Genomic DNA, 13,722 nt, shown 5'->3' with positions numbered 1-13,722 from the left:
TGGCCAGTGTGATGAAAATATTCTGCTATGATGGCCAGTGTGATGAAAATATTCTGCTGTGATGGATAATCTACTGTAATTTCCTGCTCTGCTGAATAATCTAACCACAATTCCTGCTTTCGCGACCAATCTATAGAAAATTCTGCTGTGATAGCTATTCGGACGAAAAATTCTGCTGTGGTGGTTATTCTGACAAATAATTCTACTGTGATGAATAATCTAACGAAATTCCTGATATAATGAATATTCTAAAGAAAATTCCTCCTGTTTACCCCAATCTATAGAAAATCATGCCCTTAGAACTAAGCTGAAAACAAATTCTGCTGTCCTGGCTATTGTGGCGAAAAATTCTGCTATGATGGATATTGTGATGAAAACATTCTGCTGTGATGGATAATCTACCGAAATTCCTGCTCTGCTGAATAATCTAACCACAATTCCTGCTTTTGCCACCAATCTATAGAAAATTCTGCTGTGATAGCTATTCTGACGAAAAATTCTGCTGTGGTGGTTATTCTGCCGATTAATTCTGCTGTGATGTATAATCTAACGAAATTCCTGATATAATGGATATTCTAAAGAAAAATCCCGCTGTTTAAACCAATCTATAGAAAATCCTGCCCTTAGAACCAAGCTGAAAACAAATTCCGCTGTCCTGGCTTTTGTGGCGAAAAATTCTGCTATGATGGCTATTGTGAGGAAAATTTTCGGCTGTGATGGATAATCTACCGAAATTTCCTGCTCTGCTGAATAATCTAACCACAATTCCTGCTCTTGCGACGAATCTATAGAAAATTCTGCTGTGATAACTATACAGCCGAAAAATTCTGCTGTGGTGGTTCAGGGGCGGATCTAGGAATTTTGAAAAGGGGGGGGGGGGGCGCCGCAAAATGAGGGCACTGACCGCGGAGACAGGGCACGCAGCTGAGAGGGGTTTTTTTTTGGCCCCCCCAAGAAAATTATCCGTCATTTCCTTGCATCTGTAGTCATTCCAAGAGCTATTTGGCTGATATTTTCGTTTAAGTAAACATTCGGAAATCGTTGAAAAAGAGCCTTAAAATCGAGCAAAAAAGCCAGTAACATGCGGCTCGAAAATTGTCCTCAAGGGCGGGCGAGGCATTATGATGGGAAAAAAGACGAATCTATTCCCTAGCCACTTCACTATTTAAGCCTTGTAACTTGTACTGTCCACACATGAAACAATGCTACATCAAGTTGTACTCATGCGCGTCGGTGATGGACATGAGTGTATACGCCGCCGATTCCACAAGATGTCTGTCTATAGTCACTCTATAGGATTAGGGCACCGTCAGCTAAACAACAAGAATTCGTTTGAAAGTGGAAGCATTAATTAGACCAGACTGGTGTGTTTGAATCGATGGTTTGAGTCATTTGGGATCCCTGCAACGGGTTGGGAACGGACATATTTGGGTCTGAGAAAAGGCACTTTCAGCAGTAAAAAAGAGCACTGTCGAAAATTAGGGGGGGCACGCACCCCCCCTTGAATCCGCCTCTGTGGTTATTCTGCCGAATAATTCTGCTGTGATGGATAATCTAACTAAATTCCTGATATGATGGATATTCTAAAGAAAAATCCTGTTGTTTAAACCAATCTATAGAAAATTCTAGTGTGAGGGCCATATGTGGTACAGTTCTATGGCGAGGACCAAGCTGAAAACAAATTCTGCAGTAATTGATATTCTGAAGAAAATTTCTGCTGTGATGGCTATTCTGACGAAATTTTCGGCTAAATCGTCCAAGCGGTCGACAAGGCCTTTACAAGACAGTTCCACACAGATCAGATTATAATTTTTGCCGTTTCAGGGTTCACAAGGTTCTACAAATTGAAACAAGAGTCTCAACTCTGGAAGTAGTCTACAGAAATTGTTGAAATTTGACAGGCTTTTTTGTTTCACAAATTTAAATGATGCATATAAATTTCATACATATCGGATGATAACTTTCATCAATCGAGCATTAACAAGGTTGAACAAAGTTAAACAAGGGCAATAACTCTAGAAGTAATAAACGGAAATTGCATATAAATTTCACAAAGATCGGATGTTAACTTTTGGCATTAGAGCGTTCACAAGGTTCAACAACAAGGGCCATAACTTAGACGTTATAAACGGAAATCATTGAAATTAAATAGGCTTCTTCATCTCACTAACGTAAACAACATATATCAATTTTAAAACAATTGGATGATAACTTTTGGCGTTAGCGCGTTCACAAGAAATTGTGGACGACGTACGGACGGGGGCGACGGCAATATACGTCCACATTTCTATGTGGCGTATAAAAATAATGTTGTTGGAACCAATCTGGAAACAAATTCTGCTGTGATGGCTATTCTGATGAAAAATTCTGATGCGCCGAACGGCCGAAAATTCATAGCCTACAGAAGATAAACTACTTTTAAAGGCCAAACCTGTTTAATTTGTCTCTTATGGTTGGGGCTCTTTTAGTTTTCAACTGCCTGTTTTATGGAATAATCTTCCATTTTAAGTATAAGATTGTGTACATCTCTATATTCTTTTAATAAACAACTTAAAGATGGGTTCCCGCGTACAAACTGGGTGATTTAATGGTATATATGGACTAAAAACATATTCAAACTAATTAATTTGTCATAATTATGCTTCAAATCCTTCTCAAACATTGTAATTGCGATGGAATGCCCTGCTATTAAAATTCGATCAAACCAGGTCATGTTTACGTCACGTCTTGGAAATCATAGGAGAATTCATTGCATACATAAGACGATGTTGTCTTTAATCGCTTACTATTTATTACAAATATCGAATTCTAATTAAATTCTCGGATTATCCACTACCCGCATCTTTTTCTGTCATTTTTATCTCAGAAAGTGTTGTACGTCTAACTCTTCATAAAGTTTATCAACTTGTACATCAAGCGCTCAATGTTCGCGTGTGACCTTTGACATTACGCGTGCTGAAATTCTTAATCGTCGGGCTGTTGATTGTCCTGTATACGCTCCATGAGTGTTTTTCGGGGAATCCAGTATTTTTCTAGTAAGATTGGATATCTCTACTTTCCATATATACCAAAATTGCCATACTTTTATTGGAAATAACCACCCGATAGATACTTTTCTGGGAACCCATCTTTAACACGTTTATTTAAACAGGCTTTTACTGACACAGTATACAACTGATAATGTGTCCATAATTTTGCTGGTTGGTTTATTTTGTTGTGGGTTTCTTTTTTTTTTGTTGATATGGTTACATTGTCACTTTGTAAAGTGCCCCTGAACACCGTATATGAAGGGTGCATATAAATATGCTGTAATGGTAATAAATATGCTAATAGTAATCTATAGAAAATCTTACTGTTGGGACCAATCTAAGAGATTATGTATTGAACATCCTCCTGATAAAATTGGCCAGAGACGATATCCGGTTTCGTAGTAAATTTTCGTCAGGAACCCAATTAGGCTGTGATTTAGCCTCGAAAATCGTTTCATCTCGTCCCTGCAAATTCCGGGTGAAAATCTGACGCTTTGTTACATAATTTAACCAGTAGGCCGTCACTGTCGCATACATTTCTGTTCCGATGCATTGCACAATACGTCTTGCACTCGAATTACGTCTCGAACTATTTTTGTCAAGTGTAGCCATAATCGGGTGAAAAAATCAAATTCTAAGCCAATCAGAAACCATAAAAGCAAAGATCGTCATTAGGTCAAGGGTCAATAGCCATAAATAGACCAGAGAATACATTTTATGAGACGGAACACGTTGGATTGTTTAAGACGACTTACCCCTGATCTGTGGCATAAATATGGCCAATAATTGGGAAATATCACCAATGATTGAATGAATCTTTTATTTTCTGGAAACAAGTATTTCTTCAAAACTATTTCAGTGAAACAATATCCAAGAGAAATACATACTTAAAGATACATTATGGGAGATTCGGTAACGAGTTGGCAGTTCTCACTATAATAGTTAAAAACTAGATAAGGTAGAAGGCATTTTGGTAAAAATTTCATTCAAATTGATCCACTATGAACCGAGAACTAAGCGAGTGAAATTCCCATAAGCCTCGGTCATCATTACTAAAGTCAGTACGATAAATAGCATAGTCTCGATTATCCATGTAATCGTTTAATAGAGAAGGAAAGTTATGCAGTAAATCGGCTTACAATCCACTAAAGATCGCAGGCTAGCGCAGCCATCTAGAGTTGATTATGGCCTGGATAGGTTAATTAATGTCTAATTAATAATTTAGATAACATTTCAGGCCTAAAGAAAGACCTGAAATAGGCAGATTTAGCTCTTGCATAATGCATGTTTAATACAGATGAAAACGATTTTGGCATGCTTGAAATACTGGTTTGGTCTATTAATTATATATAATGTTAAGAAAAAACAAAAATAATTATACCATGTGATCTGATTGATACAATTAATAATAATTCACCTTCATCAATTTTACTATTTTTTTAAAAAAGAAAACAATAGACATATTATAAGAGTATAGAGAGAGAGAAATGGGAGTGGAAGTTAAAACTTCCACTCAACACAAACTAGGTAATTTTGGTTCAATTTTATTCCAATAATTCGCTTGCATGTAGTGGTCTTTAGCAGTGGGAGGAAACTGGAGGACCTGGAGAAAACCCATGAGGTTGGACGGGCGACCCTTCTCCTTGTCAAGTACAACCGTGGAATCTAAACCACGCCAGTGGACTCAATGACAGACCTTATGATACAGCACGCATATGCTACCCATTCGGCTACTCAACCCCCTATAAGAGAGTATAAGATTACATTTATTTAAAGAAAGAAATTAAAAAAAAAAATAAACAAATGCAATTGTATAAATTTCCTCGTACACAACAAAACCATACACCACTAGTATTAATGAAAAATGTATATAATAAATAACATCATTTATAAAGTGTATTAGTACTGGAGAACGGTTTCCAATGTGCTGTTCAGGTTCTTATACATGTATTCACAGAATACATGTATTTACACAGAGATCAGCTCTTGTGCCCATATACACTGTACAAAATTGAAAGATATATACATGTACCAACCAGTAAATAAAAGTACATACCGGTAAAAGAGAAAAACAAACAGTTACCTAAGTAAAATGGTTCTAGTAAAATGAATTAGAAATGAAATGGTCTAATGAAGATGGGCATATATGCCATACAGTGTGCTAAAAGGCAAATTTTGCCTGGGCACAGCACTATGGCCTACGCTTATATCGAATTACAACTGCCAAGGGATCTTTTTACGTGCACACCAATGTATGCACGCGACCTCGACTAGACTGCTGTCCTTGTGCCTTGTCAGCCCCTCCGCCTGCACCACTGACAAGGAGATACCGTCGGAAATGAATTAGAATAAAAAAGTAAAAAAAAACCATATAGTAAGCATAAAGTGACAAAATATAATATGAAAATTTATTGACATGTACAGTACACTTAAGTAAAACATATTTAAAATATGTAATATTTAAAAACCGCTTACAAAAATACATGTATACAGGTGTAGGCCTACTCACATAATTTCAACAATATCATCATCACTATTAAAATCAATGTCACTGTCAGCATATGTTTGGCTGTCACTTTTATATTCGAACAATATACACAAATCCATACAAGAAAGTTTTCACTTGTAACAAGTACATCTATTACTGATCTATCTGTAAAAGTGTAATGCAGCTTGATTTACATTCACATTGAAAATTTTGTTTGGTGCTTGATCTCTAGTCACCCTAACCCTGTCATTTGTTCAATAGAGTTTAACAAGTATGTGTATAGTTTAGAGTTTAACAAGAGGGGTTTAAATTTCCACAGCTACAGTCAGGCAACCAGGGAGGAATGCGCCAGAATATGCCCCCTTTTTGACTGGTGATGCAAGGGCAGAAATAATTCTTCATACATATTTTTTTCAAAAAAAGTAAGTGCACTTGTACCAACTCATCTATTTCGGATCTAATTTTCTCCATAACATGGGGGTTGGATGGCCGAATTGTTAGCATGTGCGCACTGTATCATAAAGCCTGTCATTGAGTCAACAGGCGTGGTTTCGAATCCCTGGTTGTACGTGACAAGGAGTAGGGTCGCCTGTACAACCTCGTGGGTTTTCTCCGGGTCCTCCCGTTTCCTCCCACTGCTAAAGACCCCTATGCTGAAGCGAATTATTAAAATAAAAAAATTAAACCATGTTAGTCCCGAAACGACATAGTTTGTGTCGAGTGGACGTTAAACCCCATTTCTCTCTCTCCATAACAACTTGGGTATGAGTACTGCACATTGTATTTCACCTCAATAATGGTGACACCTCTGGATCATATTAACACATTTTTAGATTTGTAAAGTTTTGTTAATTTAGGTGGAAAGGCTATGTCATGCATTTAGGAGAATATTTTCATCAGCTTGCATTTGCAAGAAAATGGGGAAAATGTTAAGATATGATCTGATACCCTTAACAAATTAACCAGACCTATTATTTTATTCTCTTTTTTTTTTTTTTGGCTGCTTGTTTCTAAACATCACTTTCTTCAACAAATTTTGGAATCGTGATAATGTTTCATACACAGTTTTGTTAACGTTGGTAACTTGGAATGTGAGAAGTAGTAGCCTCTACCATACCCCAGTGAGAGTTTTGTCTGCACATTCCTGCCTGGAGTTCTTGTCAAGCAAATAGGCATTTGTCTTCGACACAAGCCTGCCATTTCCATCTAATTTGATCCACTGGTTAGCACATACCTTAAACTTTTCCCAGCTTGTCGCAGTGAACGGTTTTAGCTCAGTGTTTTTAACAAAACGTTCACGAAGTATGCAGTTTTACTTTAGCTATCCTTCCGCCATGTACCGTTAATAACAAAACGTAAACAAAGAGCAGGTGACCTTTCACCACACGACCTATTGAACTTTTCGTCGTGTATGTTTGATTGGCCAATTATGTCACGTGATCTGTTTAAACCGAATCACCGCGAAATTCAAATACCATTGCACATTGACAAGTAAGCTCATATTTAATTTCATTTTCTATCAAACTTCAAAGAATTGATAAAAGAAAAGTTGTGTGACACTACAAAGTAATACTAGAAGAATTAGATGATGTAGTTTTTTTTCACCCGAAAATGGTCTGGACGGAGAAACAGAAGCAAGCTAGCTAGAAATTTGACACCACGCCTAAATCCGGTCGTTTATCCACTTCCAATAATTAATAATTACCTCATGTAACATGTATGTTTCACAAACTCAGGTCATGAGAAACTGATAATTAATTAACCGCAGCCTAAGGAAAATGAATGGCAAATAGGGAAAATGAATGGCGAATAACTCTTTGACATTCGAATGGCGAATATATAATGAAAATTAATAATAATCCTAACGCCAATTTCATACCGTACAGTGTATAAACATTATGTATGATAGAGACTTCTATATAATCATTAATGACAAATATTAAATTAAATAATTTCCCTTTAAAGAAATACTTTGTCTTCTTAAGCTTCATAGTGTTATTTGGTCTGGGAGAAAAATTCATATCATTCTAATCTCTAGCATGTATTTGATAATCATACTAATGATAGGCCTGGCGAGTATAAAATATGTCAAAACTATTTAGACCGACCAAATGTGGAAAAAAAAGCCGGGGTTGTGGTAGGCAACTGACTGTGTGGTGGTTTTCATGTTAAAAATATGACCGATGTCTAGGTCATATGTTATTTTATTATTTTTCATTTCTGTTTTAAATTTCAAATCTATATTTTAATTTTCATTAATGCTTGGTTAGTCATTAGAGGCAGGCAGCAATTAACCTGTCATTCAAATTATGACAGACTGGCAACTAAAGTGGTTAATCTGTTAAGTCTCATCTAACTATTGTTTTAAATGCCTTAAGTCTTAATCCTTCAATAATTATATGTTTATATTAACACTTTCTAAGTAACTGATTTGTATAAATAGACAAATGTATGTTAGATGAGGAGATTAGTTGGAGAGACCAGCTTAGGGAACATACTAGTTGGAGGTCCGATATATATGAAATTATAAGTTGTTAAATTGTTGCTGTTAATTATTGAAGATCCATTCCAAGAATCTGTATTCATTTCTGATACTTAGAGAACACACGTCGACAAGCTACATTCCCTGAAAGTCGAATGGTGTTATATGGTGGAGATGCCGGGTATAGTGAACAAAATTGTCTACTCTTGATTCCGGTACAGCTAAGCGAGATAAATTGTAAACATATTTGGAAGAAGAAAGGATGGATACCAACTTTATTCTTCCTTCAGCAGCAGTAGCAGCAATAAGAAATCTGAATCAACTACCAATGTCTTGGAGTCTCAAACAGGATAGGGGTTCTACAGAAATCAGCTTTAAATGGGGCTTCTCAGAAAATTCATTACCCAGTCCGGAAAAAAAATATCGTTCTTGCAAAAGACAAAGGGATAGACAGCGGCAGCTCAAATTTTTTGCTAAGAAGGATGCCCAAAAAGTACAGATTTCTGTGGTCTCCAGTAAAAAGGATGTGGGTGTCCAAAATGTTCCTGATACTAAAAATGTGGCTGTTGGGAAAAACCCTGTGTTTATGGTGACAAGAGAAACAATGTGTCATCCTGTCAATAGCCATGATAAAGGTTGTCAAATAAATTTTGACAGTGAGGCAGTGATGAAAGATGTTTCAAGTTCTAGTACCAAAACTACCATCAGTCAAGGCCATCAACATGTAGGAAGTTGTTCAACAAATCCACCTGTTCAAGTATCCGACAAAGTGCTTAGACAAGAGTTAAGAACACAAAACAAGAATATCTCATTCAGTGGAAGAATTGTCCAGCAACTTCGAATTCTTGGGTTCTGGAGGAGGAACTAGATTATAGTGCTCAACAATACATAAATGCGAATTCAAATAGAATACAAGGACCCAGGTTACGTTTACCTGATGAAAAAGTTAACCAGTACAATTTGCAAGAACATTATTTTATGCCTCACATGAATCCTATGTACAGAAACAGAAATTATTATCATGAAAAAAGGGATAGATTATGTTACTTTGATTAATTGAAAAATAAGGATTTTTGATTTTATTAAATGCTTAAAACATGGGGTCATGTTTTTGTTTGAAGTAAGGGGGATGTATGACCGATGTCTAGGTCATATGTTATTTTATTATTTTTCAATTCTGTTTTAAATTTCAAATCTATATTTTAATTTTCATTAATGCTTGGTTAGTCATTAGAGGCAGGAAGCAATTAACCTGTCAGTCAAATTATGACAGACTGGCAACTAAAGTGGTTGATCTGTTAAGTCTCATCTAACTATTGTTTTAAATGCCTTAAGTCTTAATCCTTCAATAATTATATGTTTATATCAACACTTTCTAAGTAACTGATTTGTATAAATAGACAAATGTAGGCCTATGTTAGATGAGGAGATTAGTTGGAGAGACCAGCTTAGGGAACATACTAGTTGGATTACATGTCATTTCGGTCCCGCGTCATTTCGGACTTACGTCATTTCGGACTCCAAAAAATATGTCCTCGACATTTCGGACTCTGGTAGGTGACGTTTCGGACTCGGTCAGGCGACTTTTCGGACTCGGACTGGCGACTTTTCGGACTCAATAAAATCTGAAAAATTCTATGTATATATTTGTAATAACTGGTTTTTCTTTTGTTTTAGGTGAGGCTGAAAACAGACCATTCACAATAATAAAGAAATTAAACATTGTTAGTTAGTTGAAGATCCATTCCAAGAATCTGTATTCATTTCTGATACTTAAGAGAACACACGTCGACGAGCTACATTCCCTGAAAGTCGAACGGTTTTAAAAATACAACAGCATAACCTTAGGCCTGCGTGTGCTTTTAAATAATTTCCCTTTAAAGGAGCTAAATCGCTAACATTTGGGACCTAGAAATTGACAAAAGTGGGTCGCAATGCATATAATACTGTAAGATGAATTATATAAACTGATTTACATTCAATGGTTTCCATTTTTACTCCAATTTCAAATCAGTTATGTTCGGCGAAATAAGCCAGCAGTCTCAAGCGAGTGCAAATTTCTAGCATCTGGTTATTCCAGTCTACATACGCCGTTTTATTTGGTGCAATGTGTCTAGCCTCGTCCCTCGAGTCTCTTGATACAACGGGGGCTGAAGCGCATTATGGTACACGATTCGTGTACCAATGGTAAAATGTTTATTTTGTCTTAAATATTGGATATCAAAAGCCCATCTTTTTCCAGTAAGATCACAACATGAATGTTGATTTAATTTGACAAATAAATCGTGTTTTCAATGTTGAATATTTTGGATGATAATGAGTTAGAGACTTAGCTCTGACAGCCTACTTTGTCTTCTTAAGCTTCATCTTCATCTGTCTTCATTAGCCCAGTTCGGAGCAAAACAGTAGGACGTTAAACCCCATTTCATTTCATTTCAATTCTTGAGCTTCATAGTGTTATTTGGTCTGGGAGAAAAATTCATATCATTCTAATCTCTAGCATGTATTTGATAATCATACTAATGATAGGCCTGGCGAGTATAAAATATGTCAAAACTATTTAGACCGACCAAATGTGGGAAAAAAAGCCGGGGTTGTGGTAGGCAACTGACTATGTGGTGGTTTTCATGTTAAAAATACAACAGCATAACCTTAGGCCTGCGTGTGCTTTTACATTTCACATTTTATGAATACATTATTAAAACTGAAAATAAAAGGATGTAAAATGTTGCTAAAATTACCTGGTATAGCCTGTATAGGCACATCATTTTCACTGAATCCTTTTGTCGCGAATGATTTCTTGACTTCAATACATGCTAAATCAAAGCAAATCCCGAACGGAATAAACATACATAGCCAATAAGCACAGATGCACTGAAAAACTGTCAGCCGCATGGCGGCCATTTTCTTTAAGAATGAGATACAAATTCTCCACTTATAAATAAAAAGCTCAGTGTATTATTCTTAACAGATTTAACAATTCTTCCAAAAATAAACTCAATCACGACCACCGCTGATAAAAGTCAACTTTCTTAGGCGACATTTTCTTACGTTACTTCCCCTTATTCCCTTTTTTGTCAGGCCAATGGAGGTAGGATCTGTGCCGATGAAACAATGTTTGTATTTCGCTGTTCCGTTATCCTCCTACGGATCACTAACTGAATCATAGCATTGGTGATTGTACCGTCAATATTTATATGGCAGTGTCAATTATTAATATCGTTATGTTTTACAATCCGAAGTTGAAAATAAAACTGCTTATTTTAATAGTACGGCTCAATTATGAGTAGCATCTACATGGGGAGTAAATTATATCAGTCGAGACGGTCTGCTAGCCTTGATTACAATACTTGAGCGAGTCGACCCTAAGTCCAAATCAAATAGTCAGTCGAATAAACCGGTCGATGGCTTATTAAAATTTTGGAATCGTTTGTAATCAGTATAAGTTAAAGAAAAAACGCACTAATTCCAATATCTTTTATCATTGTTTTTGTTTATTTTTTACGTCCCCTCATGTTCAAATTTGATTGTTCAAATTAAAACTTTAAGGTGTTATTGCCACCGCGGCTTAATAAAGTCATGCTTTACTTTTTCCCTCATCCCCATATGCCCCCATCTTTTAAGTGCACGCCAATGTGTACACGGGACCTCGGGTTTTCGTCCCATCCGAACGACTAGACATCTGTCCTTGTCCACCTCCAAAAGAGTATAGAGTCCCTATATATGATATGTTGGGTTAGGGGGGCATATGGGGATAAGGTATTTGACATTATCATGTGGCCTCGTCCAGTCAATAAAATCAGTCAGTTAGTTCAGTCGATAACATCAGTAAGTTAGTTCATGCTCGTCCCATCCGAACGACTAGACAGCTGTCCTTGTCCGCCTCGAAAAGAATAGAGTCAATATATATGATATGAACATGGAAAGGGGATGCGATGGGGCGGGGTTGTGGGGGGGGGGGGGCGTGTCGGGATGAGGTATTTGACATTTTCATGTGGCCTCGTCCAGTCGATAAAATCAGTCAGTTAGTTCAGTCGAATAATCCAGTCGAAAAGTTCAGTCGAATACTTCAGTCCAATAATTCAGTCGAATAAACAAGTCGCTCAATATTAAGTAGCGGTGGCAGCGGGCTAAGATAATTAGTAGCAAATCATGCTCGTAGCCATAGCTGAAGGAGCCGGGGGCATGGGGTAGGGACCTGGGGGCTTCCCGACTAGTTTCAAGAAATGAAACGAAATGAAATGGGGTTTTAACGTCCTACTGTTCTGCTTGGAACTGTGCTAATGAAGACGGGCATACGCCATACACTGTGGGATGAGTGAAATTTTGCCCGGACAGCGGCACTACGGCATACTCTTATATCGAATTCCATCTGTCAAGGGATCTTTTACGTCCACGCCAATGTATACACGGGACCTCGGTTTTTCGTCCCATCCGAAAGACTAGACAGCTGTCCTTGACCGCCTCGAAAAGAATAGAGTCCCTATATATGATATGAACGAAGAAAGGGGATGGGGTGGGGCGGGGGTGTGGGGTGTGTGTGAGGTATTTGACATTTTCATGTGGCCTCGTCCAGTCGATAAAATCAGCCAGTTAGTTCAGTCGAATAATCCAGTCGAATAAACCAGTCGAATAATTCAGTCGAAAACTTCAGTCGAATAAACAAGTCGCTCAATATTAAGTAGCGGTGGCAGCGGGCTAAGATAATTAGTAGCAAATCATGCTCGTAGCCATAGCTGAAGGAGCCGGGGGCATGGGGTAGGGACCTGGGGGCTTCCCAACTAGTTTCAAGAAATGAAACGAAATGAAATGGGGTTTTAACGTCCTACTGTTCTGCTTGGAACTGGGCTAATGAAGACGGGCATACGCCATACACTGTGGGATGAGGGAAATTTTGCCCGGACAGCGGCACTACGGCATACTCTTATATCGAATTCCATCTGTCAAGGGATCTTTTACGTCCACGCCAATGTATACACGGGACCTTGGTTTTTCGTCCCATCCGAAAGACTATACAGCTGTCCTTGTCCGCCTCGAAAAGAATAGAATCCCTATATATGATATGAACGAAGAAAGGGGATGGGGTGGGGCGGGGGGTGTGGGGTGTGTGTGAGGTATTTGACATTTTCATGTGGCCACGTCCAGTCGATAAAATCAGCCAGTTAGTTCAGTCGAATAATCCAGTCGAATAAACCAGTCGAATAATTCAGTCGAGAAGTTCAGTCGAATAATTCAGTCGAATAAACAAGTCGCTCAATATTAAGCAGCGGTGGCAACGGGCTAAGATAATTAGTAGCAAATCATGCTCGTAGCTATAGCTGAAGGAGCCGGGGGTATGGGGTAGGGACCTGGGGGCTTCCCAACTAGTTTCAAGAAATGAAAAGAAATGAAATGGGGTTTTAACGTCCTACTGTTCTGCTTGGAACTGGGCTAATGAAGACGGGCACACGCCATACACTGTGGGATGAGGGAAATTTTGCCCGGACAGCGGCACTACGGCATACTCTTATATCGTATTCCATCTGTCAAGGGATCTTTTACGTCCACGCCAATGTATACACGGGACCTCGGTTTTTCGTCCCATCCGAAAGACTAGATAGCTGTCCATGACCGCCTCGAAAAGAATAGAGTCCCTATATATGATATGAACGAAGAAAGGGGATGGGGTGGGGCGGGGGGTGTGGGGTGTGTGTGAGGTATTTGACATTTTCATGTGGCCTCGT

The 13,722-nt window shown here is 37.9% G+C and overlaps 1 protein-coding gene across 1 annotated transcript in view; it reads right to left on the bottom strand.

The window, feature by feature from the left end:
• Positions 1-11,154, bottom strand: part of LOC130013668 (glypican-6-like) — a 94,703-nt gene extending 83,549 nt beyond the window's left edge. Inside the window, exon 1 of the mRNA XM_056102557.1 lies at positions 10,741-11,154. Coding sequence (XP_055958532.1) covers positions 10,741-10,903 — 163 coding nt within the window. The 5' untranslated portion in view covers positions 10,904-11,154. The remainder of the gene's footprint in view (positions 1-10,740) is intronic.
• Between the last annotated feature and the right edge of the window lie 2,568 nt (positions 11,155-13,722).

The sequence above is a fragment of the Patella vulgata genome, chromosome 1 (genome assembly GCF_932274485.2).
Source record: "Patella vulgata chromosome 1, xgPatVulg1.2, whole genome shotgun sequence".
NCBI classification, from domain to species: Eukaryota; Metazoa; Mollusca; class Gastropoda; family Patellidae; genus Patella; species Patella vulgata.
This window is presented reverse-complemented; position numbering and strand designations above follow the sequence as displayed.